A 25,215-nucleotide genomic window follows, 5' to 3' on the forward strand; every position below is an offset into this window, starting at 1 on the left:
AGCCAGCCTGTCGCTCTTCCCCCGGCTGGAATCATAGATCGTTAGCGGAGGCCCCTTGGACCCCACGCTCCTCTAAGCATCAGGTGTGCGGGTGGTTCCCCTTCTCCACACCCCAGCCTTTCCTGATGCCTTTGGCTCTGCCCTCACCACTGCCTCCATTTCCACAGCAGGAGACTCTGGAGAGGTGACGTGGGAGAAGGGAGCCCCTTCCTGCGCAGAGCTCAGCCCGTCCTATGAGCATAGCCGGTCCTCTTCAGATCCGGGGACTCAGGGTCCAGCACATCTTGCCCCACAGCCTGGGACAGGGTCAGGGCTGAAGTTGCTGCACCCGGGGATCTAGGGCCTCATTTAACTCACCCCATTCCCAAAGGGAGAAGCCTTGTTCCAGTGTCCCCAGCCCTGGGAGCCTTGTGTTCTGTGAGCTCAGGAGGGCCAGCGTTCTGACTGGGAGGCAGGACTGGACTCTTAGGCTGAGCAGGACTAAGTTCTGTGGCCAAGGAGCCCGGGCGTTCCGGGCCAGGCCAGCCTGCACAGAGGCTGGGGTGGGACACAGGGAAGCAGTGAGGGGACGTGGCTCATTGAACAGTGTTGAGCATGTTGAAGCTGGGAAGCTGGGGTCAGGTCCCGGGAGCTGGGGGGGGCTTCCGAGGAGGGGAAGGTTTGGGGAAGTGGGCCCCAGTCCCTGAGGGTGGGAGGGCTTGGGGCCAAGAAACCAGGGATGCAGAAGCCCAGGTTGGAGACGTTTGGAACTGTCCAGGGCTGGAGGGGCAGCAGCAAGTACGGAAGAGGGTGAGCCAGGACACAGATAGGGACCGACTGGAGACTCACTGGGAGGCCACCAGAGAGGCCAGGACCTCCCTCACGGGGGGAAGGAAAGGTCACAGCAGTCAGAGGACCCACAGGGCTCTGCAGCATGGGAGGACGTGGGGCACAGGCAGTCAGACTGGGGCGCATCCCCGCAGACCCGCGCCCCCCCACCCCAGACCCAGGAAGCCCCGGCCAGGCCTGTGGGGGGCGTTAACCCCGCTCTACAGATGGGGAAACCAAGGCTAGGAGAACTGTCACTTGCCCAAGACAGCAGGCTCCGGTGATGGAGCCGGGATTCCAAACCAGAAGTCCCACTCCCACCAGTCCCTAAGCACATGAAGTCCAGGCTGAGTTTGGGGACAGCCTTGCCTGGAGGTGAGAAGAAGAATCATAGCTACAGGGAAACTAGCACAGGGCCTTGGCCCCAGGGATGTGGAGGAGACGGGGAAGGCCGCATCGGCCCCGCCTCTGCTGGAGTTGTGAGGTGTGGGGGTGGGGGCCTTTGCTTGCTGTACATGCAGATGAGACGCCTACCCCCAGGACCACCCAAACTGTTCCTTGGCTGGGGCCTGTCATAGCCCAAAGGTCACCGTGTCCCTTGGAGGCAAGGCCCCAGTGGGAGGAATGAGAACCCCTCTTGTTTGGAGGGGCAGTCACGAGGCGCGTGAGGCAGCCGCCCAGCCCTCACCGCCCTCCGTCTGTCTGTCCGTCTGTCTGGCCCAGGCCTACATGAACTTTTACTACAAAAGCACTGAGGGCTGGAGCATTGGCAACGTGCTCCTGGACTTCACCGGGGGCAGCTTCAGCCTCCTGCAGATGTTTCTCCAGTCCTACAACAACGGTGAGTCAGCCAGCGGGCTGCTGGCCACCCTGCGGCTGGGGCATCGGGCGGGGCCAGCCTTCCCGGGACCTTCCAGCCAGGGCTCCACCCCCACCTGGGATCCAAGCCAATCCAGCCCCCAAGGAGAGACCCACCTAGGGGCCTTCGTAGATGGAGGCTTTGTGGTTTTCTGGGACCCCCACCGCCCACCACCCCACATGCTCCAGCTGCCTCAGGAGCTGCCAACCTAACACCGGCTTCTGTCCCCCGGCTGCTAACAGACCAGTGGACGCTGATCTTCGGAGACCCAACCAAGTTTGGACTCGGGGTCTTCTCCATCGTCTTCGACGTCGTCTTCTTCATCCAGCACTTCTGTTTGTACAGAAAGAGACCGGGGTATGACCAGCTGAACTAGCACCCAGGGACCCAGTGTACCCAGCCCCTGGCCTCGTGCCCTGCTGGGGAAGGCCTCACCCAGCGAAGGCCGGAGAAGCGGTTGGGCCCTGGCACGCAGGGCTGGCTCAGTGTGCAGACAGAGGAGAGCACTCTGCTCCTGGGGCCAGAGGCCATTCAATAGCCTGCCTTCGTCCAGGCCCCTCCTGGGCCTCCCCGGCCAGGCACGTGGCACCGTCGCCTTGACGCCGCCATCTCTTTCCTTTAAGGCTTCAGGCAGCGCGCACAGGCTCTGGCAGCCGTCTCAGGCAGGACTGGGCACCGAGCTTGCAGCCGAAGGCCTTGCCCCAAACTACCAGCGTTTCTGCAAGCAGCTTGAAGGGCTGACCTTGCAGCCGGGTGAGCCAAGGGCACTTTGCTGCCACCGCTGCGTTCCCAGAGACCAAGCAGCCCGGTGCCGTGGCCAGTGAACTCAGAGGTGCTGGTGGAGGGGCTAGGACTTTGGGGTTAGGCCGTGGGGCTCTTTCTCTGAAGGCCACTTTCCTGACGTACTCTGTACATAACTCAGCGTCCGCGACTGCAGTAACAGCTGGCCCTACCCAGAGTATTTCTGAGCCGTGAGGGGCCCACCAGATTGGTTCTGAATTGGACTCATGCCCAGCACATCAGCATAGTAACTCCTTTCAGATTTCTTGGAGGGACGTTTGGAAGTGGCTTACTCTCTTCTGCCCTCTCTCCTACCTCCACCTTCTCAGATGAGCCCCATCTGAGCACATCCAGCTGCTCCTTACCCAGCATCTGGAGTACAGGACATAGCTCTCTCCTGCTACCAGTCTGTGCCTTAGAGGTCTGTTAGGCCTGCCAAACGGCGACCAGCTCCCCTGGAGCGAGGGCAGGCCCCTTCTCTCTCTTTCCCCAGACACCTACTTGAGACTCACCAATTTCTGGCCTGTTCAGGAGCCTCAGATAAGTATTTGTACTTGAGACCACCTCACACAATCTGTATGGGCCCAACCCCGATCTCAAACCTCCTTCCCTCTGCCCGAAGCTGTCGTCCTTCCTATGGCAGGAGGCGGGGGGGGGGGGGGGGGGTCCCAGGACGTGCCTCATACATGACTTTAGCTTGTCAGTCCACTGAGTTTCCTTCTACGAGATCAACGCGAGGGGCCTGTATCTTGAATTAAAACCTACTCGCTTCCTTTCTGCACTCTGTGTGCTCGATACAGAAGGCAGGTGTGCTGGCCTTCAGAGCCAGGTGCCCTGCTCCCCTCGTGGAAGGAAGCGCATAAGGTTGTGAAGGTCACTGACCCGAGAGCGCTGCGTGCTGACCCCACACTTCACTGGGGAGCCCTCCTGGGTAGCGCGAGACGCCTACCCGCCCAGGGCCAGGTCAGTCTCCCAGGCTCCGTGTCTTCACGGTTACCAGGGCACGCCACTCAATCTGGATGTGAGCCGGGGTGGATGAGGTTCTGAAGGGCACACCAGCACTGGGAGCGGGGGCAGTGGGGGTCTTATTCTCCAGACGCTTCCTCTATCTTGTTGTAACAAACGTCAAAGAATGTCAGGTCTTGTTTCTGCAGAGCAGACTTTGGCCTGACGGGGTCCACAGACCTGTTTCACTTGCAACACCCAGTAAATGTGTTAGTGGGTGCCCTACTTTAAAAATGAGAGATTTCAAATGATTGACTTTTCCGGCTGGGTGCGGTGGCTCACGCCTGTAATCCCAACACTTTGGGAGGCCAAGGCAGGTGGATCACCTGACATCAGGAGTTCGAGACCAGCCTAGCCAACATTGCAAAACCCCATCTCTACTAAAGATACAAAAATTAGCTGGGCATGGTGGCGGGCACCTGTAATCCCAGCTACTTGGTTGGCTGAGGCAGGAGAATTACTTGAACCCAGGAGGCGGAGGTTGCAGTGAGCCAAGATCACGCCATTGCACTCCAGCCTGGGCAACAAGAACGAAACTCCATCTCAAAAAAAAAAAAAAAATTATTGACTTTTCTTTAAAATCTGATTTGGCAGTGCTAGGTAGGTCCAGGAGTGCTAACACCTTCCCAGAGGTGGTACGCAGGTAGTCAGGTGCTCTCTGGCTCACCCCCATCTGGCCAGATCACGGCCCCCAGCAACACGTGGGGTTGTGCCCCTCGCTCTGATACACGGAGTGCCCTTAAGAGTCTTATAGGCAGGGGTCTCTCCCAGGCACCTCTGATGTCCCTACGGCCCCTCCCAGGTGGGAGCTGAGGCTAGGTTGCAAAAAGGAGGTTGGGAGCTATAGGGGCTTCACAATAACACCCAAGAAAGCACACGCACCCCAGGGTCCCACCCCAGTGCTCCCAGACGCTCCCACAGATGTGGTTCTGGTCAGGCGCAGTGCAGCTGCTGCGGCTCCACCAGCCCCGGGCTTTCCAGGCAGGTGGGCCTGGGAGTAGTTGAGATTTGTCCCAGAACAGTGGGGGATGGGGCCATCATTAAAACCACAGCTCTGGCCCCAATATCCCACCCCCCGCTCCGCCCGATATCCCAGCCCATGCCTCAGCAAAGCCCCCTGTGAATTCCAGCATTTTTTATTGAGCACACCACATCGGGGAGGGGCGGCAGTGGTTTCCACGGTAACCAAAGTAAGGCTTGTGCACTTGCTGAGCTTCCAGATGCGAATTAGTAAAAGCTAAATTCAAAAGTAGAATGGGCATCTCCAAAGAGTACGATAAAAACATTTTGTATCAAACTTGTGATTAAAAAAATACAAAAGTTAAACCCACAGGCAAAGAGGAAAATGACAATCCTGAGAGCTGCCCTGATATGTGAGCCTCGAACCTCGTCTAAATCCGTAAGAAGGCAAACCCTGGGGAGGCCAGCACCCCTCGGGAGAGTGGGAGTGAACGGGGAGCCCACCTGGCTTCATCTGGGCAAAGCTTCATAGCGCCTCTGGCAGGATGTGTGTCCAGTCCCCCGAGGGGCAGAGGCACTGCGGGGTGGACACACGAGGGCTGGGGGGCAGGGGCGGAGCCGAACCCTGCAGCCAGGCAAAAGTGGGAAAGGCCTGGCCCCTCCAGCATTTCCCAGCTTTGGGGGCCCCCAAGAGATAGTGGTTCCCACTTGCCCAGCCACTGCTGTGGCCAGGCAGCAGGGTCGGCCCTGAGCCTGTGGTCACAGCAGACTGGCTACTACTCAGCTCCAGGCCCTTGTTTCCAATCCTCGGTGTCCAGGAGAGAAAGCTGGTCCCAGAGGCCCCAGGCCAGGGATGGGAGAAGGGAAGGAAGGCCAGGCCAGGCCTCTGGGACCAGCTGTAGCCCTTCTGAGCTGGGGCCCAGCGGTCAGCAGAAGCCAGATGGGGACAGAGTGTGGAAGTGGCGTTACTGTACAGAGAGGCGGCAGGCAGGAGTCGCAGATGGTGGTGGCTGCTAGGACAGCATGGACTGCTGCACGGCCTTCTGCAGCGACTGCCGCGTCACCAGCAGGCGCACCACCTCTTCCGAGCGCTTGGTGAGCCGCTTGCGGGCCTGGTCGTGTGTGACCATGGTCATATCCCAGCCGTTCACCTGGCCCCAGGAGAGAACACAGGCCCACCTCAGCTCCCCACCCTCTGGGATCTGGAAGCAGAGGGCTTTGGGGGCCCAGGTCATTCAAGTAGGCCCCCAGCCTAACATCCCAGGGCTGGGAGACGCCAAGCACTGTGGCTGAGACACACAGGAGAGAAAGCCAGCGTCCTCTGGGGCAATGCCAGCATGGGTTCCCAATTGGCTGCAGTGAGTCTCTCCCAGCTGGGAGGCTGGGGCAGCTCCCCACCCCCAAGTGCTTCAGACCTGCTTGCCCAAACCTTGTTTCTCCTCCTTTGGGACACCTGTTACCTGCATGATCTTGTCTCCAATCTGCAGCCCAGCGATTTCAGCAGGGCCTCCTTCAGACACCCGTGTGACATAAATACCCTGGAAAGGGGCAGCCCAAGTCAAGCCCTGTGGTCACTGGACTGGCCCCTTATCACAGAGCGGAAGCCAGCATGGCACATTCTCAGCCGTCCGTCTGTCCCTGCACCCAGCCTCTCCCAGCACATATCGTCAGTGAGGACTGTTCTGAGAGAGCCGGGGCAGAGTTGCTGCGCCACCATGCACCGGCCCTGCTGATGGCCGCCTCCTGCTCCTCCTGGGCTCTGTCTGAGCAGCCCTTCCTCACCCCACCCGTCCTTATTCTCACTAGGTCACTTCCGATGCCTTCTTAGAGAGCATGGTTTGAGAGATGAGGTCTGTTCCTTCCATGCGGGCCCAGGAAGCAGAGACCCACCATCTCAGGCCCCTGTGCCCCATGGAGCGGTCCCAGGACCCCAGACCCCCTCACCTTGTCCGTCTTGTCTTCAGAGAAGGGATTCTGGGAAGGATCCTGGTCGATTCCACCTCCAATGCTGAAACCCAGGATTAAGTTCTCACCTTGACGCAGCTTGTGAATTTCAACTCTTTGCTGGCAAAGAAAAAAGCCAGTTGAGAGAAGTGGGTGGTTGGAGAATTAGGCTGGTGGGTGTTCCCAGCAGCAGCCTCAGAGCCATGACAAGGGGGTGGGTCCCAGGCACCTGCAGGAATCCAGCTGCTCACCAGCCTGGGAGGCTGAGGAGCTGGCACTCAGAACTTGGCCACATTGATCCACCCACACAGCCCTCTGTCCTCAACCTGTCCCCACTTCCCCTGTTAGTCTTAGGCACTAGTCTTGGTCAACATGTGGTGGAAGCCCCTGCTGGCCCAAGAGTCCAGGTGCTGTGGCTTCTGTAGGTGGGAAGCCCGTCTCACAGGAGGTGCTCTGGAAAAGCAGAGATCAAACTTGCATAGAAAGGAGAGGAAGGGGTTTCCTTTCGGCCGGAACCACCATCTTCCAGTAATTCGCCAAAATGACGAACACAAAGGGAAAGAGGAGAGGCACCCGATATATGTTCTCTAGGCCTTTTAGAAAACATGGAGATGTTCCTTTGGCCACATATATGCGAATCTATAAGAAAGGTGATATTGTAGACATCAAGGGAATGGGTACTGTTCAAAAAGGAATGCGCCACAAGTGTTACCATGGCAAAACTGGAAGAGTCTACAATGTTACCCAGCATGCTGTTGGCATTGTTGTAAACAAACAAGTTAAGGGCAAGATTCTTGCCAAGAGAATTAATGTGCGTATTGAGCACATAAAGCACTCTAAGAGCCAAGATAGCTCCCTGGAATGCGTGAAGGAAAATGATCAGAAAAAGAAAGAAGCCAAAGAGAAAGGTACCTGGGTTCAACTAAAGCGCCAGCCTGCTCCACCCAGGGAAGCACACTTTGTGAGAACCAGCGGGAAGGCGCCTGAGCTGCTGGAACCTATTCCCTATGAATTCATGGCATAGTAGGTGTTAAAAAAAAAATAAAGGATCTCTGGGCTACAAAAAAAAAAAAGGAGAGGAAGGGCTTGCCGGCCACGGGGACCAGCGCACAGGGTGCCGTGGATACGTGTTTGTGAGACTGGAGTGTCCAGTGCAGGACACAGAGCTGGGAGGCGAGATGAGATGAGGCTGAAAGTGTAAGGCTGGGGCCAGATCCCGTCCTGGAAGGGGAGTAGGGGTGTCTCCCTAAGCCCCAGACCCTGCTCTTGTGCAAGTTCCCACCATGCTCTGGGGCTATGGTCCCCAACTGTGCCAGGTTCTTTTCAAAGCCCTTGGCAAGCACCGTCCAGTCAGCAGATGCTGGGAGCCAGACGAGATCACTCCCAAAGTCAAGTTTTAACAGGAAGGAGAAAAAAAAGCAGAAGACCACAATCTAGACTAGACCTAAAGAAGTTTCCCAAAGGGAGGATTATTTGCATCAGGCCTTGAGGGGGTGATGGGTAGCCTGACCTTGATCCTGAACCCACTGGAGTTCTCAGGAATGGAGTAGGGTAGGGCATGGTCAGGTTTGCTGCTAGAATGACCACTCAGTTAATCAGTAGAGGAACGGACATCTCACAAAAGCAGGATGCAGAGGCCGGGGGACATGGAGCTACCTGAAAATGGAGATCTACAGACTTAGGGACCACTCATGGAGGAGAGGAGTCAAGAGGAGCACCCAGCCACCGTGCCTGGCTGAACACACATCACTCAGATGGGGACCCAGGAGGAGGAGCAGGTTGGGTGGGAGTGCCAGGAGCTGCAGGGCAGGCGTCCAGAAGGCAGATGGATCTATGGAGCCAGGGTTCAGAGGAATGGCCTAAATGTCTTTAACATTCTCAATATTCTACGTGGGAGAGGGTGGGGACTGGGGAGTGAGCCTGCCCAAACCCATCCCCAATCCAAGACTCGAGGGAGAGGCCAGACCATACACACCATGTCCAGGCACGTTCCTGGTGTTACCAGAATTAGGGGGCATGGGCCTGCAGTTTTGGGGAAGGCCCTGGGACCAGTTATGGCATGAGGGAGGGGGGCAGGAAGCATGAGGCCTACTGTGCCTGGGTCCTCATGCCCCAAACTGAGCTCCTCCAGGCCTGCACCGCCGGCAGGGTCAGAAGATTACAGGCCCTTGGGTTGGGAGACAGGGCTGTCTCTGATTTGCTGGGTGAGGTCATGCAGAAGGTGGCTTGCTGTAGCTCCTCACCTGTCCCCGCCCCCCTTCTACCTAAAGAGCAAACCTGGTGCCTTCTCTCTGGGGCAGGTAGGGATCTAAAAAAGCCAGGCTGGGCCGGGTGTGGTGCCTCACGCCTGTAATCCCAGCACTTTGGGAGGCTGAGGCAGGTGGATCACCAGAGGTCAGGAGTTCAAGACAAGCCTGGCCAACATGGTGAAACCCTGTCTCTACTAAAAATACAAAAATTAGCTGGGCATGCTGGTGCACACCTGTAATACCAGCTACTCGGGAGGCTGAGGCAGGAGAATCGCTTGAACCCAGGAGGCGGAGGTTGCAATGAACCGAGATCGCGCCACTGTACTCCAGCCTGGGCGACAGAGCAAGACTGTCTCAAAAAAAAAAAAAAAAAAAAAAAAGTCAAGTTGGTGCAGGGAGGGTGAAGCTTAGGACAGCTGTCAGCTGGTCCAGCAATGTTTCCTCCTGGCCCAGGCCTGAGCCAGTGCTCTAAGCTCAGCCTCACGTGTCGCCTTTATCAGTGGCTTCTCTGCCTCCACCCACCTGATTGCTGGAGCTTCTCCAGCACACCCAACTGAGATAACACACCCAGTCCCTATGGCTCCAGGGCAGGGACTTTCGCTTGACCTACTGCCCACCGGGCAGGCATTTCTTATTCTCTGAACGCTGTCGGGAGGTAGGCAGGAGACCTGAGTCTTTCCTGAGGTGGTCTTTTCTGGCTGAGCACTTCTCTCTGGGACTCCCCACCTCTGTCATAGGGTTGTGTCCCGCTGTGACACCGGCGTCTGAGTCTAACGTCCCAGCCTTCCTTCCGCCCTCTGCCTAGTCTAATAGCACCCAGCACCTAAAACAAACCAGAGGGCGGCCAGGGGCCTATGCTAGCCCCCGGAGGGTCTACTCAGGACTCAAGTGCCAGGAGGGAGGCCTGGACTTTTTTGCCTTAAGGGCTGGAGAGACAAGAAAAGTTCGAAGAGGAAACGCTCATCGTAGCTATACGAGCGTCCCCCCTGGACCAGGCGGCGAGTGGGTCGGAGGAGCAAGGCTGGACAGGAAGGGGGCAGGGGCTGCCACGGCGGGCTCGGGAGAGCCCCACCCCCAGATCTCCCTCCGGGCGGCGGCGCAGGCTGCAGCGGAGGAAGCATTTCCTCATTCCAGAGGCTGCGACTCATGGACATCGGGATCGGCGCCCGCCCCCCGCAGCTCCCCGTCTGGGGACACGGAGGCCCGGGAAGGGGGCGCTTTTCCAGGCTCCCGCAGCCGGGCCTTTCCCCGTGGCCCTCCCCGCCCCGCGCACGCAGTCTGGGCTCTGTCCAGGGTCTCGGGAGGCTCTCGGGTCCCGGCCATCCCTGTTTCGTGGCTGGGGGAACTGCGGCCCGCTCCGGCAAAGCGGGGACCCGAGCCCTTGCCGCCGGTTCGCAGGAGCCCCCAGTTCGATGCTCTGTCAACCTGCTTGGGGTGTCCGTTTCCCGCTCTGCGAGGTGGGGTCAGGCCAAGACGAGGAGGAGCCCGCGCAAGCGCACTCACCACCACGGCGGTGACCGGCTGGCCCGGGATGTAGGACATCTCGACCCTGCTCTGGTCGCCCAGCGCCGCTCCGAGAAGCCGGCAGCAGAGTACCCGCGGCCGCGCCCTCGCTGCTTAACAAAGGCCGCCCCGCTCGGCCCGCCCCCTCATGAATAGTTAACAAACCTCCAGCCAATCACTGGCCGGAGCGCCACTCCGCTTTCGGAAGTCCCGGCGCGTGCGCAGAAAAGCTGGCAGAGGGTGGAGCGTGTCCGGGGCGCCCATGGCGCAGGCGCGGAGGGCGGGGCGGGATCTGAGCGCGTGCGCAGCCCGGGACCTCCCGGCAGTCTTCCGAGCAAGATGGCGCCGCGGGCATTTTTTCCGCTGCCCGTCTGAGGGAACGGTAAGTACTGTGTCCGGCGCCGTGTTCCAGGTAACTGGGCCACCGTGGCCGGGGAACGCAGACGCGCCACCAACTCCCGGCCGGCCCGGACCCTCAATCTCCTCGGCGTCTTTGGAAGATCCGAGGCCCAGGACTGGTGCCAGGTCTCGGAAGCTCCAGGGGGAGGGGGCGGCGTGAACCCAACTCACCGAGCTCCGGGCGCCACTTGTAACTTGGTTTTCTCCGCAGCTCCGCGTTGTTCCGCGAGAAAGCCAGAGGCCGAGCCCCGGCGGGTGCGATGGCCGCGGTGGTGGCCAAGCGGGAAGGGCCGCCGTTCATCAGCGAGGCGGCCGTGCGGGGCAACGCCGCCGTCCTGGATTATTGCCGGACCTCGGTGTCAGCGCTGTCGGGGGCCACGGCCGGCATCCTCGGCCTCACCGGCCTCTACGGCTTCATCTTCTACCTGCTCGCCTCCGTCCTGCTCTCCCTGCTCCTCATTCTCAAGGCGGGAAGGAGGTGGAACAAATATTTCAAATCACGGAGACCTCTCTTTACAGGAGGCCTCATCGGGGGCCTCTTCACCTACGTCCTGTTCTGGACGTTCCTCTACGGCATGGTGCACGTCTACTGAGATGGGGGCCCGGGGGACTTTTTTAAAAAACCAGATCGGGAGGACTGTGGCCAGCAATTAACACCGTGTAGACTTCCTTAGTTCTTAAGTGGTTGAATTCGCTGCTTGTTCTGTAACGTTATAAATCATTTATATCTGAAGACGGAGAGCCTGTAATATTCTTCAGATTAAATGAAGCGTGAGACACTTTGTGGAGTTCTTTCCTGCTGTAGCGCTCAGGCTGCCAGTGATGCAAAATCGCCGAGATTTGACTCCTGGAGAGCAGGGAATGGGCCATAGCCTTGTGTTAAGTCCTTGTATTTACACATAGGCCATCCAGAAACGGGCCCTAAGGGCCTCCATAAGGAAAGAACTTATTAACATCCTAAGAAGCAGTAACAGTTAATATGTATTAAGAGCTCCCTGGGCCGGGCACGGTGGCTCATGTCTGTAATCCCAGCACTTTGGGAGGCCGAGGTGGGCGGATCACCTGAGGTCAGGAGTTCAAGACGAACCTAGCCAACATGGCAAAACTCCGTCTCTACTAAAAATATAAATATTAGCCGGGTGTGGTGGCGCGCGCCTGCAATGCCAGGTACTCGGGAGGCTGAGGAAAGAGAATCGCTTGAACCCTGGAGGCAGAGGTTGCAGCGAGCCGAGATCGTGCTACTGCATTCCAGCCTGGGTGATGGAGCAAGACTCCGTCTCTTGGGGAAAAAAAAAAGAGTTCCCTATATGCTGGCATTGTGACTTCTACTTTTTACACCGATCCTCTCATTTAATTTTAGCAATAACCTTACAGGGTAGATGTTATTGTTAGCTCCCTGATAAGGAACCTGAGGCTCAGAGAGGTTAAATACTTCTCCCAGAGGAGATACAGCTGGGAAGAGACAGAGCCAGGATTCAGATGCAGGTCTCTTAATTTGCTCTTGATACGTTTGCTGGGTGTACCTTTCACAGGCCAGCGTTCCCTCCCACTAACCACTACTTTCAGGTATATATGGTGGCATTTTAGTTCCATTTCATTTAGTGACAGTCCTTTCCATAAGAAAAAAAGTCAAGCTGTATTTTTTAGAATATGTCTAGGGAAGATTAAACATTGTTTGGACATTTAGGCTGGGCACAGTGGCTCACGCCTGTAATCCTAGCACTTTGGGAGGCCGACGGCAGGCGGATCACCTGAGGTCAGGAGTTCGAGACAAGCCTGGCCAACATGGCGAAACCCCATCTCTACTAAAAATAAGATGCAAAAATTAGCCAGGCGTGGTGGCGGGCACCTGTAATCCCAGCGACTTGGGTGGCTGAGGTAGAAGAATCGCTTGAACCCCGGAGGTGGAGGTTGCAGTGAGCCAAGATCATACCACTGCACTCCAGCCTGGGTGACAGCAAGATTCCATCTCAAAAAAAAAACAAAAATTGTTTGGACATTTAAGTTGAACTTTGGGCAGGTTTAGGGTGTAAACACCTCCATGTGTTAATCCATGATCCTTTCTTGTCAGGAGGGTTATTTTAGAATAAAACGCATTTGTGGCTGAGCGCGGTGGCTCATGCCTGTAATCCCAGCACTTTGGGAGGCCGAGGTGGGCGGATCACCTGAGGTCAGGAGTTCGAGACCAGCCTGACCAACATGGAGAAACCCCATCTCTACTAAAAATACAAAATTAGCCGGGTGTGGTGGCGGATACCTGTAATCCCAGCTACTAGGAAGGCTGAGGCAGGAGAATCTCTTGAACCTGGGAGGCAGAGGTTGCGGTGAGCCGAGATCATGCCATTGCACCCCGGCCTGGGCAACAAGAGCAAAACTCCCTCTCAAAAAAAAAAAGAATAAAATGCATTTGTTTAATTGAGGAATAATTATTGCATTAGAATTACGGTAATTGCCTGAGTATAGTGGCTCATGCTGTGATCCCAGCACTTTGGGAGGCCAAGGCTTGAGCCCAGGAGATCAAGACCAGCCTGGGCAACATAGTGAGATGCCCATCTCTACAAAAAAACATTTAATTAGCCAGATGTGGCATGTGCCTGTAGTCCCAGCTACTCAGGAGGCTGAGGTGGGAGGATCAGGATCACCTGGGCCCAGGAGGTTGTGGCCACAGTGAGCCACGATTTTGCCACTACACTCCAACCTGGGCAACAGCGAGACCCTGTCTAAAAAAACACAAATTACAGTAATGAACATGATGGTGCTCATTGGATTTATCATTAACTGGGGAAACCAGCATTACCTAACTTCAGAAATACTTAAATTATGGTGAGTACTATGAAGAGGACATAGCAGACCTAGCCCAAGTTGGGGTACGGAGGTCAAGGAAGTCTTCTCTGAGGAAATAACATTACATCTGAAACCCAAAAGTTGAATAACATAGGCAAGTGTGGGGAAGGAGTTACCTTCAGGAAAGCGCATGTTTCCAGGCCATTGGGCAGGAAGGAATGTGACTGTATTTAGAGAGAGAGAAGAGGCCACAGGGTAGACCCAGACCAGATCACAGAGGGCAGTAATGGGTGTGGGGACATGCGCCTGTAGTCCAGCTACTCAGGAGGCTGGAATGGGAAGATCAAGATCACCTGAGCCCAGGAGGTTGAGGCTGCAGTGAGCTCCCATTTGCCCTGGCCTTGATCCTCAGAGCAAATGGGGGAAGCCTTTGGAAGTTTTTGTCTGAAGTGATGTAATCACATTTGGATTTTTTTTAAAAAAAGAATCTGTTTTAGATTGGAAGGGGATCTGAGAGCTTGAATCCAAGTCCCCTTTTGACAGATCATAGATAGCCCACGGCCAGTCATGGAAATGGATCTGGGACCCAGACCTGTTAAATTCCGTTTTGGCTTCAGGAACACATGCACACAACGCCAAGGAGAAGCTGAGGCCATAGTGTTGCCCCCCATCCCAGTGAGCCCTTTCTCTGCCCCCACTGAAGATCCTCAATGGTTTGCCCACCTCAGTCCTCTCAGAACCTCCTCTGAGTGGGAAGGAAAGTTTCATTCCTGGTGTAAGGGAGAAGCAGAGGGAGTCCTCAGCCTGGTGGGAGAGGAGGAAAAAGGAAGAGGGATAAGCGAGATGATGTACTTAACCATTTCCCTATTGTTGGGCAGTAAGTTTGAAATGTTCACTACTATAAAAAATACTCCAATGAATGTCTGCGTTTATATTGTTTTGAGAAAATAAGTTCCTACAGCAGAGGATAAAAATTTGGTTCCAAGTGACTTTCAGAGTTGTGTTAGATTACACTAATTGAATGAAAAGTACCAGTTTTATCAGTTCCTTCCTAGTCTATAATTTTAATAGTTGCTCATTTAAAGCATTTCCATAATTTGATTTTCTTTGCAAGATGAGGAATATATTGCTTACTAATTGTTTCTTGTGTCTGCCTCTTTTGATCTTGCCTTCTTACATTTTCCTTTAAAATACGGGTAAAAATGGGCCAGGCGCGGTGGCTGTTGCCTGTAATCCCAGTACTTTGGGAGGCTGAGGTGGGCGGATCACAAGGTCAGGAGTTCAAGACCAGCCTGACCAACATGGTGAAACCCCGTCTCTACTAAAAATACAAAAAAAATTAGCCGTGCATGGTGGTGCACGCCTGTAATCCCCGCTACTCAGGAGGCTGAGGCAGAAGAATCACTTGAGCCTGGGAGGCAGAAGCTGCAGTCAGCCGAGGTCGTGCCACTGCACTCCAGCCTGGGCTACAGAGCGAGACTCCATCTCAAAAAAAAAAGATGGGTAAACATGAAGAGAAAAAAATCAGGACACGTTTGAAATTGACACCATTTATTGTTTTATGACCAAATAAGAGTGTCAGAGAATACGTATCTTGGGCAGGTCCCAGAAAGTGTCTGCCATCTCCCCCACTTTAATTCTGTGTACTGGCCTAAGGGCAAACAGCTGGCAGGAAGGTGGTGTCTTTAGGAGAGAGAGTTCTTGGATCCACTGGAGAGTACGCTCTGAGGGAAGCTGCGGCACTTGCAGAGGGGAGCGGGGTGGAACCAAATGGAGCCCTTTTCCGGACACGCACAATGCCATTCCCAGTGAGGTAATCTAGGAACTCTACAGGGCACTGCGGTCCTTAGCTGAGGTGCTCAAGGACTCCGGAAGGAAGTCATGTTCCCCATTTACAACCCGTTCCCTAGTGCGGGAAGCCAGCCACGGAGAAAGGAAGAACTGACGGCAGGGGGTGGGGCAAAAAGACAGCCATGATGGGTCCGTCCTGATGACCCCAGCATCAGACGTGGAGGTCACTTTGCTCTGTCATGGCTGGTCCCTGTGATGTGGCATTGATAGCACCCAATGTACAAATTTCCCGTTGGGCAGCATCCTGGGATTCCCAAAGGCATGGGATCACTCGGTGCTAGACGGCTGGGTTTAGGACAGGGCCTGAACGTAAGCAGAGGCAATTCACGTGCTCCTGGAATATCAGAACAGAAAGGAGCTCTTGAGAGGCTGGCACTCTCATCTTCCCAGTGAGGCAACCAGTGCCCAGGGAGAAGGGCCTTCCCAAGTCTGAAAGGAGCTACAGTTCATGCTTCACTTCTCCCCATTTAAAAGCCAGTTTCCGGCCAGGCGCGGTGGCTCATGCCTGTAATCCCAGTACTTTGGGAGGCCGAGGTGGGCGGATCACGAGGTCAGGAGATCGAGACCATCCTGATTAACACGGTGAAACCCCGTCTCTACTAAAAATACAAAAAATTAGCCGGGTGTGGCGAGCGCCTGTAGTCCCAGCTACTCGGGAGGCTGAGGCAGGAGAATGGCGTGAACCCGGGAAGCGGAGCTTGCAGTGAACCGAGATCACGCCACTGCACTCCCATCCAGCCTGGGCGATAAAGCGAGACTCCATCTCAAAAAATTAAAACAAACAAACAAACAAACAAACAAAAAAGCCAGTTTCCATCAGAGTAATGAGCTCCCACTCTTGCACCAAGATTATGAAGAAAAATGGTTGGAGCTGGGGGCTGTGCAAAAAGCAAGGAAACTGGAAGAGTGTGACACTGTCTGGAAGCTGTCGGGATCCCTGGCTCTTCTGAGCACGGGGCCCCTGATGGGCAGTCAAGAGGTCACTGGAAGGCTTGGCCGGCCTTGAAAAAACAATGAGGTTAAGTCCTCTAAGGAAGCAAAGTCTAAAGGGGCAACCTTACAGCTAAAGACAGTCAACTTCATTAAACAAAAGCCTCAGCAAACCTGGCTCCTGTCTGCTGCCTTCACCCAGGTTCTCCGTTGCTCCTTCCCCTATCAAAGCGTCTCTTCACACCTGTGCTTCTCTTACCTGGAATGCTTCCCCCTCACCTAGTTAGGCTGCTATAACCTTTCAGATTTCAACTCATAGGTCACTTCCTTGGGGAAACCTTCTCTGGCGACTCCTCGCTGACCTCTCCGACACCCCATTCCGTCTGTGATGACGGGTGTGATCATTTGATAAGGGTTCAATGCCCCATTAGACTGGAAACCCTCGGAGGCAGGGATCGTGTCTGTGTTGCTCACCTCTGTCTCAGCAGCATCTGGTCCAACACCTGACACGTCACAGGGACTCCATAAATATTTCCTGGCTGAAGCAATGACTAACTGTAGGAAGACATTTTCCTTTTTTTGGAGACGGAGTCTCGCTCCGTCGCCCAGGCTGGAGTGCAGTGGCACGATCTTGGATCACTGCAACCTCCGTCTCTCTCCTGGGTTCAAGCAATTCTCCTGCCTCAGCCTCCCGAGTAGCTGGGACTACAAGTGCACGCCGCCACGCCCAGCTAATTTTTTGTATTTTAGTAGAGACAGGGTTTCACCGTGTTGCCCAGGCTGTTCTCAAACTCCTGAACTCAGGCAATCCGCCCGCCTCGGCCTCCCAAAGTGCTAGGATTACAGGTGTGTGCCACCGTGCCCAGCTAGGAAGACATTTTCCTTGCAATATGAAACAAATAGTATGACTATCCTCAGGTTCTGTGGCTTCTGCCAGCCATTTCGAAGTCTGGTTAAAATCAGCAGCCATGACCCCTGCCTTTTTTGCTTCCTCCCAAACCTAAAAGTCACCAAGTTATAAAAATGCAAGGCTTTGCGTCAGTGAAGAAGTGACACACCTAAGTGGATCACCTGGATCTTCACTTTCTTTTTTTTTTTGAGAGAGAGTCTCACTCTGTCGTCCAGGCCAGAGTGCAGTGGTGCGACCTCAGCTCACTGAAACCTCTGCCTCCCAGGTTCAAGCGATTCTCCTACCTCAGCCTCCCGAGTAGCTGGGACTACAGGCGTGTGGACACCATGCCCGGCTAATTTTTGTATTTTTAGTAGAGATGGGGTTTTGCCATGTTGGCCAGGCTGGTCTCGAACTCCTGACCTCGTGATCCACCCACCTCGGCCTCCCAAAGTGCTGGGATTACAGGTGTGAGCCACTGCGCCCAGCCTGGATCTTTACTTTCTAATCAGAGAGCAGTATAGGCTTGTTGCAGGTTCCCTTCCCAGAAAACCCAAAGCGAGGAAGTTGCTTTGCTCTAGGAGGGTTCCTGTTCTGGAGACCATGTCCCTGGGCCCCAGGAACAGTCTCGCTGACACCTGCCAGGCCCCTTCTCTCCAAAGCCTCAGTGGAGGGATGCTCTCACCACCCCCGCCTTTCTGTGTGCAGAGTGAACCCCTCCAAAGAGGATGCTTCCAGGGAGCCGCCCAGACAGCACTGGGACTGGTTGAGTGAGGGTGGCGCTGGAGGACTTTTCTGCCAGGTGGCTCGGGCAATGGCGAGGGCTGAGCTCCAGGTTTCTCACCTTGGGTTTACGGGGAGACAACTCACATACAACGGGGTAGGAGAAGAGAGCTAGTCAGCTCCCAAGCCCAACATCGAAACGTACTTCATGTCCATTTTTGACAGGGGAGACTGGGTCTTAAGCGCCAGCGTCAGGAGAAGTTCATTACCTGAGTGAATGTGTAAGAAACCACGCAGGTTCCCGGCAAAATCAGGGAGCCTCCTGCATTAGTAACACTGGCTGCCTCTGGGGAACCGGGAGGACGGAGGTTGCTTTTCACTGGCTATCCTTTTGCACCTTTTAAACTTTGAATCATGTAAGTATTACCCAGTCAAAATATTGTAACTTAAATCAGCTGAGCATACTGCTGCTTTCAGGGTGGGGGAGGAAGCCTCTTGGTCTCTAGGTAGCATGCGTGTAAGTCTGACCTAGAAATTGGCTCCATCCACCAAAGCTGGCCTTTTTCCCCTCAGAACCAGGGCTTCTTAAATGTCACTGTGCACACAGATCACCCTGGAATCTTGTTGAAACGCAGGTTCTGATTTGGGTGGGGGAGGGGGGAGCTGGGACCTGCATTTCTAGCAGGATCCGGTCTCTGGACCCCACTTTAAATAGCAAGGCTTGGCCGGGTTTGGTGGCTCACGCATGTAATCCCAGCACTTTGGGAGGCCAAGGCTGGCGGATCACCTGAAGTCAGGAGTTGGAGACCAGCCCGGCCAACATGGTGAAACCCCATCTCTGCTAAAACTACAAAAATTAGCCGGGCATGGTGGTGGGCACCTGTAATCCCAGCTACTTAGGAGGCTGAGACAGGAGAATCGATTGAACCTGGGAGGCGGAGGTTCCAGTAAGCCAAGATCACGCCACTGCACTCCAGCCTGGGTGACAGAGCGAGACTCTATTTCAAAAAAATAAATAAATAAATAAGCAAGGCCCTACAGCGATGGAGGCAGAGAGCAGCTGAGGGTGCGGTAGGTGGGTGTGGCCGTGGCATAAGACAGGTGGGGACGGAGGGAGGGGAATGAGGGCCTCCCTAACTCAGCCCGTTTACACCTGCTGAGTGGCGCCATCCTTGATCTCATTAGCACTTCAGGCCCAGCCTCTGAGGAGGGGTGGGGAGGGCAGGAGCTCGGCAGGGTCAAGGCGACTGTATCTCCCATCTGGGCAGGTCCTTATTCCCCGGGCGTCCCGAGGCTGGCGGAGTCAGATGGAGCAGAGGCCTCTTGCCTCCCCTTCCCCATCTTACCTAGACTCCCCAGGAGCTGGCTTCCCCCCTAAGAGCCAGCTGCCTCCTGACTGCTCCAGTCCTTTCCTGGTTGCCTCCATGGCCACCTTTAAATTTTATCTTTGGGGCAAGCCCAAATGTCTCCTTGGGTGATGTCCAAGAGCTTTCTCTGAGCAACCATCATTCTCGGCAGGGATTTCGGAAACCCTGCTAAAGGCTAGAGGAAGGCCAGCTGGAGTGGCTGGGCCTGGCTGTGATGTCTCTGTTGGCTTTGGAGGAATTACACGCGGGCCCCTCTCCCTGAGGGTAGGTCAGCATCTCGTTTAAGCACCTCTTGGTGGGTCCAGCACACAGCATGTGTCAATACGTGTTTACAGCACATATGAATGAGTGAAGGTGCAGCCAGGTTGAGGGAAAATCCAAACACTCCACTTCCGCTCAGGGCCCTGGCCTGTCCCTTTCCCTGGACACCTGCTCCAGGGACTCCTCTTCTAGGTCCGAGCCCCTCTGACCATTGGGAGGCTCCCCTCCTCACTCAGCAAAAAGCTTGCAGCAAGATCCCAAAGTTCAGGAGAGATGGCTGTGCCCGGAAGCCCCTGTCTCATGCAGGCACAGACTCCTCTACCCAGTTCAGAGCTGCGGGTGGTTCTGGCCCCAAAGTCTTCAGCGACACTGCTGGTAGCCAGCAGCCCTGGCTACATCTCCACTGTCTGCAGCTGCTCCAAATTCACCTGTGCATTCTGCAAATGGCCAGACCTGTGTGTGGGCGGGAGGGGGCGCACAGGGCAGAGAGGACTGTCGGGAGCCGGTGGGTGGGCCAGCCTCACCAGAGGCAGCAACGCTCCTGGCAGCACTGCAGGCAGGCAGAGCATTCAGAGAGAGCGCAGCCTGCCAGGGTTCCTGCAGAAGCCCAGCACACATAGATGCTCAGGCAGAAGCCTCTGGAGTTGCCCCGGCAAGGAGCAGCAGCAATTGCGGTGGCAGCTGGAGCGTGGGCCTGTGAGTCCACAGCCTCCCACAAGCCTCAGCGAGGCTCAGCCAAGACAAGCCAAGCGGTCGGGCTTCCCACTTGCTCAGAATGGGAGCTCAAGTGAGCACCCAGGAAGTAAGAGTCAGCTCAGGGAGCACAGGAGGGCTGCCAGGCTCTGGGCCTACCCCATACGGACCCCTAGCCTCCAGCCTCCTTGCCCCACTGCTGCAGCCCCTGCCTCTCTCTCTCCTCACTCTTCTCCAGCCCAGTCTATTTCTTGCTCCTTCCCTGCTCAGGCTCAGCTCCCAGCTGAACGCTGCCAATTGCTGAGTCAGCAAGGAATGAAAGCTGGGCCAGGAGAAAGGCCACCAAGGTCAGTGAGTACCTGGGGTGTGGTTTGCAAGAGAGTCACAGAACCCCAGTCTGACTGAGCAGGAGGTGTCCAGCCCCCACTGGGAGGGGAAAAAAGGGAAAACAAGGCACAGAAAGGGCCAGGCACCTGCTTACCGCACAGGTACTCTGCAAGGCAGACGCAGAGCAGGCCCGAGACAGGCCCCCCACCCAGCCAGACGCCCTCCCCACACAGGCTGAGCCTCGTCTGCAGAGAAGCCAGCGCCCCCAGGAATCGCGGCCCAAGGACCCCCTTGGCAGCACGGCCAGCACCCTCCTGAGGCCGGGGCAGCCCCAGAATCGCACACAGAAGAGGGGCTGAGGGGGGGTCATCTGAGCACAGAGATGTTCGGCAATGGCAGAGTAACTCAGGAGAACCTCATCCTACAGACACTGCCGGGATTCAAATCCCAGCGCTGCCATTCACCAGCTGTGTGACTTGAGCAAATTACTGAGCCTTTCTGTGCCTCAGCTTCCTCATTTGTAAAATGGGGAAGATCGGTGTCTATCTGATTCAGTTGCTTACATGAGTAAACAAATACGGAGAGTACAGAGGGGTTCCGGGCAGAGAGTCAGTGCTGTGGAGCAGCGCGCTGTTATCGTCTGAGCACCGGCATGGCACAGCGGGCACCCATGGCCATCCAGGGCCTCCGGAGCTAAGGGGGACCTTGCAGGATAAAGCACCAGCCCCCTCCCACAGAGGCTCTCCCAGTTCCTAGATGTCCTGCCTTGTGGCCAGGTCACACCAGAGCAGAGGGGTCCGCTGGAGCTGCCAGGCATGAGAAGCCCCAACTGGGGACCCCTCTCTGCAGGACCCAGCTGTCGGGCTCTCTGCCTAGCAGTGGCCTCACCTGTGGGGCTCCAGGAGCTGTGGGCACACAGATCCGTTCCCCTTCTGACCGCTGCTTCCACGCTTCGCCTCGGGCGGCTCCTGCTGCTCCGGCATCCCCAGCAGCCCCGGCCCAGATGTGAGCTGCTCAGATAGCCCCAGCCCCGATGCCTCGTCCTCGGCCTCCTGGGAACGGTCTTCTAGGCCCCTGGACAAGATACAATCTATTCACCTGGGACGGCCCTGCAGGGTGCCTCCCCTCCTAGACAGGCGGAGTGGGCCTTGAAGAATCCCTCGCCCTGCAGGCCGCCACCCTGCTTCCTCCAGCCGGTGTCCTCCGCCCTGTAGGCTGTCACCCTGCTTCCTCCATCCTGGGTCCTCCACCCTGCATTCTCCACCCTATGTCCTCCACCCTGCTCCCTCCACCCTGCTCCCTCCACCCTGCTTCCTCCACCCTGCATCCTCCACCCTGCTTCCTCCACCCTGCATCCTCCACCCTGCTCCCTCCACCCAGCGTCCTCCACCCTGACTCCTCCACCCTTCCTCCTCCACCCAGCGTCCTCCACCCAGCGTCCTCCACCCTTCCTCCTCCACCCAGCGTCCTCCACCCTTCCTCCTCCACCCTTCCTCCTCCACCCAGCGTCCTCCACCCAGCGTCCTCCACCCTTCCTCCTCCACCCAGCGTCCTCCACCCTGCGTCCTCCACCCTTCCTCCTCCACCCAGCCTCCTCCACCCTTCCTCCTCCACCCTTCCTCCTCCACCCAGCGTCCTCCACCCTTCCTCCTCCACCCTTCCTCCTCCACCCTTCCTCCTCCACCCAGCGTCCTCCACCCTGCGTCCTCCACCCAGCCTCCTCCACCCTTCCTCCTCCACCCAGCCTCCTCCACCCTGCGTCCTCCACCCGGCGTCCTCCACCCTGCGCCCTCCACCCAGCGTCCTCCACCCTGCGTCCTCCACCCAGCGTCCTCCACCAAGCGTCCTCCACCCTGCGTCCTCCACCCAGCGTCCTCCACCCTGCGTCCTCCACCCAGCGTCCTCCACCAAGCGTCCTCCACCAAGCGTCCTCCACCCTGCGTCCTCCACCCAGCGTCCTCCACCCTTCCTCCTCCACCCAGCCTCCTCCACCCGTCATCCTCCACCCAGCCTCCTCCACCCAGAGTCCTCCACCCTGCGTCCTCCACCCTTCCTCCTCCACCCAGCGTCCTCCACCCTTCCTCCTCCACCCAGCGTCCTCCACCCTTCCTCCTCCACCCAGCGTCCTCCACCCAGCGTCCTCCACCCTGCGTCCTCCACCCAGCGTCCTCCACCCTGCGTCCTCCACCCTTCCTCCTCCACCCAGCGTCCTCCACCCTGCGTCCTCCACCCTTCCTCCTCCACCCAGAGTCCTCCACCCTGCGTCCTCCACCCTTCCTCCTCCACCCAGCGTCCTCCACCCTTCCTCCTCCACCCAGCGTCCTCCACCCAGCGTCCTCCACCCGGCGTCCTCCACCCTGCGTCCTCCACCCGGCTTCCTCCACCCTGAGTCCTCCACCCTGAGTCCTCCACCCGGCGTCCTCCACCCTGAGTCCTCCAACCGGCGTCCTCCACCTGGCGTCCGCCACCCTGAGTCCTCCAACCGGCGTCCTCAACCCTGCTTCCTCCACCCTGAGTCCTCCACCCGGCGTCCTCCACCCGGTGTCCTCCACCCGGCGTCCTCCACCCTGAGTCCTCCACCCGGCGTCCTCCACCCATCCTCCTCCACCCTTCCTCCTCCACCCAGCCTCCTCCACCCAGCGTCCTCCACCCAGCGTCCTCCACCCTTCCTCCTCCACCCAGCCTCCTCCACCCAGCGTCCTCCACCCTTCCTCCTCCACCCAGCCTCCTCCACCCTTCATCCTCCACCTAGCCTCCTCCACCCAGCGTCCTCCACCCAGCGTCCTCCACCCTTCCTCCTCCACCCAGCGTCCTCCACCCAGCGTCCTCCACCCTTCCTCCTCCACCCAGAGTCCTCCACCCTGCGTCCTCCACCCTTCCTCCTCCACCCAGCGTCCTCCACCCTTCCTCCTCCACCCAGCGTCCTCCACCCTTCCTCCTCCACCAAGCGTCCTCCACCCAGCGTCCTCCACCCTGCATCCTCCACCCTTCCTCCTCCACCCAGCGTCCTCCACCCTGCGTCCTCCACCCTTCCTCCTCCACCCAGAGTCCTCCACCCTGCGTCCTCCACCCTTCCTCCTCCACCCAGCGTCCTCCACCCTTCCTCCTCCACCCAGCGTCCTCCACCCAGCGTCCTCCACCCGGCGTCCTCCACCCTGCTTCCTCCACCCGGCTTCCTCCACCCTGAGTCCTCCACCCTGAGTCCTCCACCCTGCATCCTCCACCCGGCATCCTCCAACCGGCGTCCTCCACCCTGCTTCCTCCACCCGGCTTCCTCCACCCTGCTCTCTCCACCCTGCATCCTCCACCTGGCGTCCGCCACCCTGAGTCCTCCAACCGGCGTCCTCCACCCTGCTTCCTCCACCCTGCTTCCTCCACCCAGCGTCCTCCACCCTGAGTCCTCCACCCAGCGTCCTCCACCCTGAGTCCTCCAACCGGCGTCCTCCACCCGGCGTCCTCCACCCTGCGTCCTCCACCCTGAGTCCTCCAACCGGCGTCCTCCACCTGGTGTCCTCCACCCTGCTTCCTCCACCCGGCGTCCTCCACCCTGAGTCCTCCAACCGGCGTCCTCCAACCGGCGTCCTCCACCCTGCTCCCTCCACCCGGCTTCCTCCACCCTGCTCTCTCCACCCTGCATCCTCCACCCGGCGTCCTCCACCCTGAGTCCTCCACCCAGCTTCCTCCACCCAGTGTCCTCCAACCGGCGTCCTCCACCCTGCGTCCTCCACCCTGAGTCCTCCACGCAGCGTCCTCCACCCTGAGTCCTCCAACCGGCGTCCTCCACCCGGCATCCTCCACCCTGAGTCCTCCACCCTGCGTCCTCCACCCGGCGTCCTCCACCCTGAGTCCTCCACCCTGAGTCCTCCACCCGGCGTCCTCCACCCGGCGTCCTCCACCCTGAGTCCTCCACCCGGCGTCCTCCACCCTGAGTCCTCCACCCGGCGTCCTCCACCCTGAGTCCTCCACCCGGCATCCTCCACCCTGAGTCCTCCACCCGGCGTCCTCCACCCTGAGTCCTCCAACCGGCGTCCTCCACCCGGCGTCCTCCACCCGGCGTCCTCCACCCTGCGTCCTCCACCGGGCGTCCTCCACCCTGAGTCCTCCACCCGGCGTCCTCCACCCTGAGTCCTCCAACCGGCGTCCTCCACCCTGAGTCCTCCAACCGGCGTCCTCCACCCAGCGTCCTCCACCCTGCTTCCTCCACCCAGCGTCCTCCACCCTGCTTCCTCCACCCTGCTTCCTCCACCCAGCGTCCTCCACCCTGAGTCCTCCACCCAGCGTCCTCCACCCTGAGTCCTCCAACCGGCGTCCTCCACCCGGCGTCCTCCACCCTGCATCCTCCACCGGGCGTCCTCCACCCTGAGTCCTCCACCCGGCGTCCTCCACCCTGAGTCCTCCAACTGGCGTCCTCCACCCTGAGTCCTCCACCCGGCGTCCTCCACCCTGAGTCCTCCAACCGGCGTCCTCCACCTGGCGTCCGCCACCCTGAGTCCTCCAACCGGCATCCTCCACCCTGCTTCCTCCACCCTGCTTCCTCCACCCAGCGTCCTCCACCCTGAGTCCTCCAACCGGCGTCCTCCACCCTGCTTCCTCCACCCTGCTTCCTCCACCCAGCGTCCTCCACCCTGAGTCCTCCACCCAGCGTCCTCCACCCTGAGTCCTCCACCCTGAGTCCTCCAACCGGCGTCCTCCACCCTGAGTCCTCCACCCGGCGTCCTCCACCTAGTGTCCTCCACCCAGCGTCCTCCACCCTGAGTCCTCCACCTGGCGTCCTCCACCCTGAGTCCTCCACCCGGCGTCCTCCACCCTGAGTCCTCCACCCTGAGTCCTCCACCCTGAGTCCTCCACCCAGCGTCCTCCACCCTGAGTCCTCCACCCTTCCTC

At 57.8% G+C, this 25,215-nt stretch overlaps 5 protein-coding genes across 9 annotated transcripts in view; 3 read left to right on the plus strand and 2 right to left on the minus strand.

Annotated features, from left to right (window-relative positions):
• Nucleotides 1-3,227, plus strand: part of CTNS (cystinosin, lysosomal cystine transporter) — a 24,905-nt gene extending 21,678 nt beyond the window's left edge. The window contains exons 10-12 of one of the 3 annotated variants that reach the window (XM_063700520.1): nt 1,531-1,648; nt 1,909-2,023; nt 2,290-3,227. In XM_063700520.1, coding sequence (XP_063556590.1) covers nt 1,531-1,648; nt 1,909-2,023; nt 2,290-2,407 — 351 coding nt within the window. In that variant the 3' untranslated portion in view covers nt 2,408-3,227. Of the gene's footprint in view, nt 1-1,530; nt 1,879-1,908 lie in introns of those variants that run through there. The other 2 variants (XM_019013388.3, XM_063700519.1) reach the window with 2 other exon arrangements.
• A 1,344-nt stretch (nt 3,228-4,571) lies between these two features.
• TAX1BP3 (Tax1 binding protein 3) lies at nt 4,572-10,246 on the minus strand. Its single transcript, XM_004058290.4, has 4 exons — nt 10,108-10,246; nt 6,356-6,475; nt 5,872-5,949; nt 4,572-5,562 (listed from the first exon to the last, which is right to left on the minus strand). The coding sequence occupies exons 1-4, from the start codon at nt 10,144-10,146 to the stop codon at nt 5,425-5,427; spliced, it is 375 nt and encodes a 124-aa protein (XP_004058338.1). The 5' UTR covers nt 10,147-10,246; the 3' UTR covers nt 4,572-5,424.
• LOC101151538 (large ribosomal subunit protein eL21-like) lies at nt 6,767-7,394 on the plus strand. Its single transcript, XM_055367166.2, has one exon. The coding sequence runs from the start codon at nt 6,897-6,899 to the stop codon at nt 7,377-7,379; it is 483 nt and encodes a 160-aa protein (XP_055223141.1). The 5' UTR covers nt 6,767-6,896; the 3' UTR covers nt 7,380-7,394.
• A 110-nt stretch (nt 10,247-10,356) lies between the features above and the next one.
• On the plus strand, nt 10,357-11,288 carry EMC6 (ER membrane protein complex subunit 6). The gene is made up of 2 exons (XM_019013389.3): nt 10,357-10,489; nt 10,718-11,288. Exon 2 carries the CDS (start codon nt 10,767-10,769, stop codon nt 11,097-11,099), a length of 333 nt encoding a protein of 110 aa, XP_018868934.1. The 5' UTR covers nt 10,357-10,489; nt 10,718-10,766; the 3' UTR covers nt 11,100-11,288.
• A 1,211-nt stretch (nt 11,289-12,499) lies between these two features.
• The window catches only part of P2RX5 (purinergic receptor P2X 5), a 30,487-nt gene continuing 17,771 nt past the window's right edge, over nt 12,500-25,215 (minus strand). Inside the window, exons 12-14 of one of the 3 annotated variants that reach the window (XM_055367159.2) lie at nt 21,220-21,405; nt 19,030-19,764; nt 12,500-15,475 (exon numbers count right to left, since the gene is read on the minus strand). In XM_055367159.2, the coding sequence (XP_055223134.2) occupies nt 19,704-19,764; nt 21,220-21,405 (247 nt within the window). In that variant the 3' untranslated portion in view covers nt 12,500-15,475; nt 19,030-19,703. Of the gene's footprint in view, nt 15,476-19,029; nt 19,765-21,215; nt 21,406-25,215 lie in introns of those variants that run through there. The other 2 variants (XM_055367161.2, XM_055367162.2) reach the window with 2 other exon arrangements.

Source organism: Gorilla gorilla, chromosome 19, assembly GCF_029281585.2.
Source record: "Gorilla gorilla gorilla isolate KB3781 chromosome 19, NHGRI_mGorGor1-v2.1_pri, whole genome shotgun sequence".
Taxonomy (NCBI): Eukaryota; Metazoa; Chordata; class Mammalia; order Primates; family Hominidae; genus Gorilla; species Gorilla gorilla.

What these genes read in the sequence shown, in the direction of transcription:
- LOC101151538 (XM_055367166.2), top strand. Translation starts at nt 6,897, where the DNA reads ATGACGAACACAAAGGGAAAGAGGAGAGGCACCCGATATATGTTCTCT.
- TAX1BP3 (XM_004058290.4), bottom strand. Translation starts at nt 10,146, where the DNA reads ATGTCCTACATCCCGGGCCAGCCGGTCACCGCCGTGGTG. An exon ending in CTGAAGACAAGACGGACAAG is followed by an intron (nt 5,950 to 6,355) that starts GTGAGGGGGTCT and finishes GCCCCTTTCCAG; the next exon opens with GGTATTTATGTCACACGGGT. An exon ending in TTGGAGACAAGATCATGCAG is followed by an intron (nt 5,563 to 5,871) that starts GTAACAGGTGTC and finishes TCCTGGGGCCAG; the next exon opens with GTGAACGGCTGGGATATGAC.
- EMC6 (XM_019013389.3), top strand. Translation starts at nt 10,767, where the DNA reads ATGGCCGCGGTGGTGGCCAAGCGGGAAGGGCCGCCGTTCATCAGCGAG.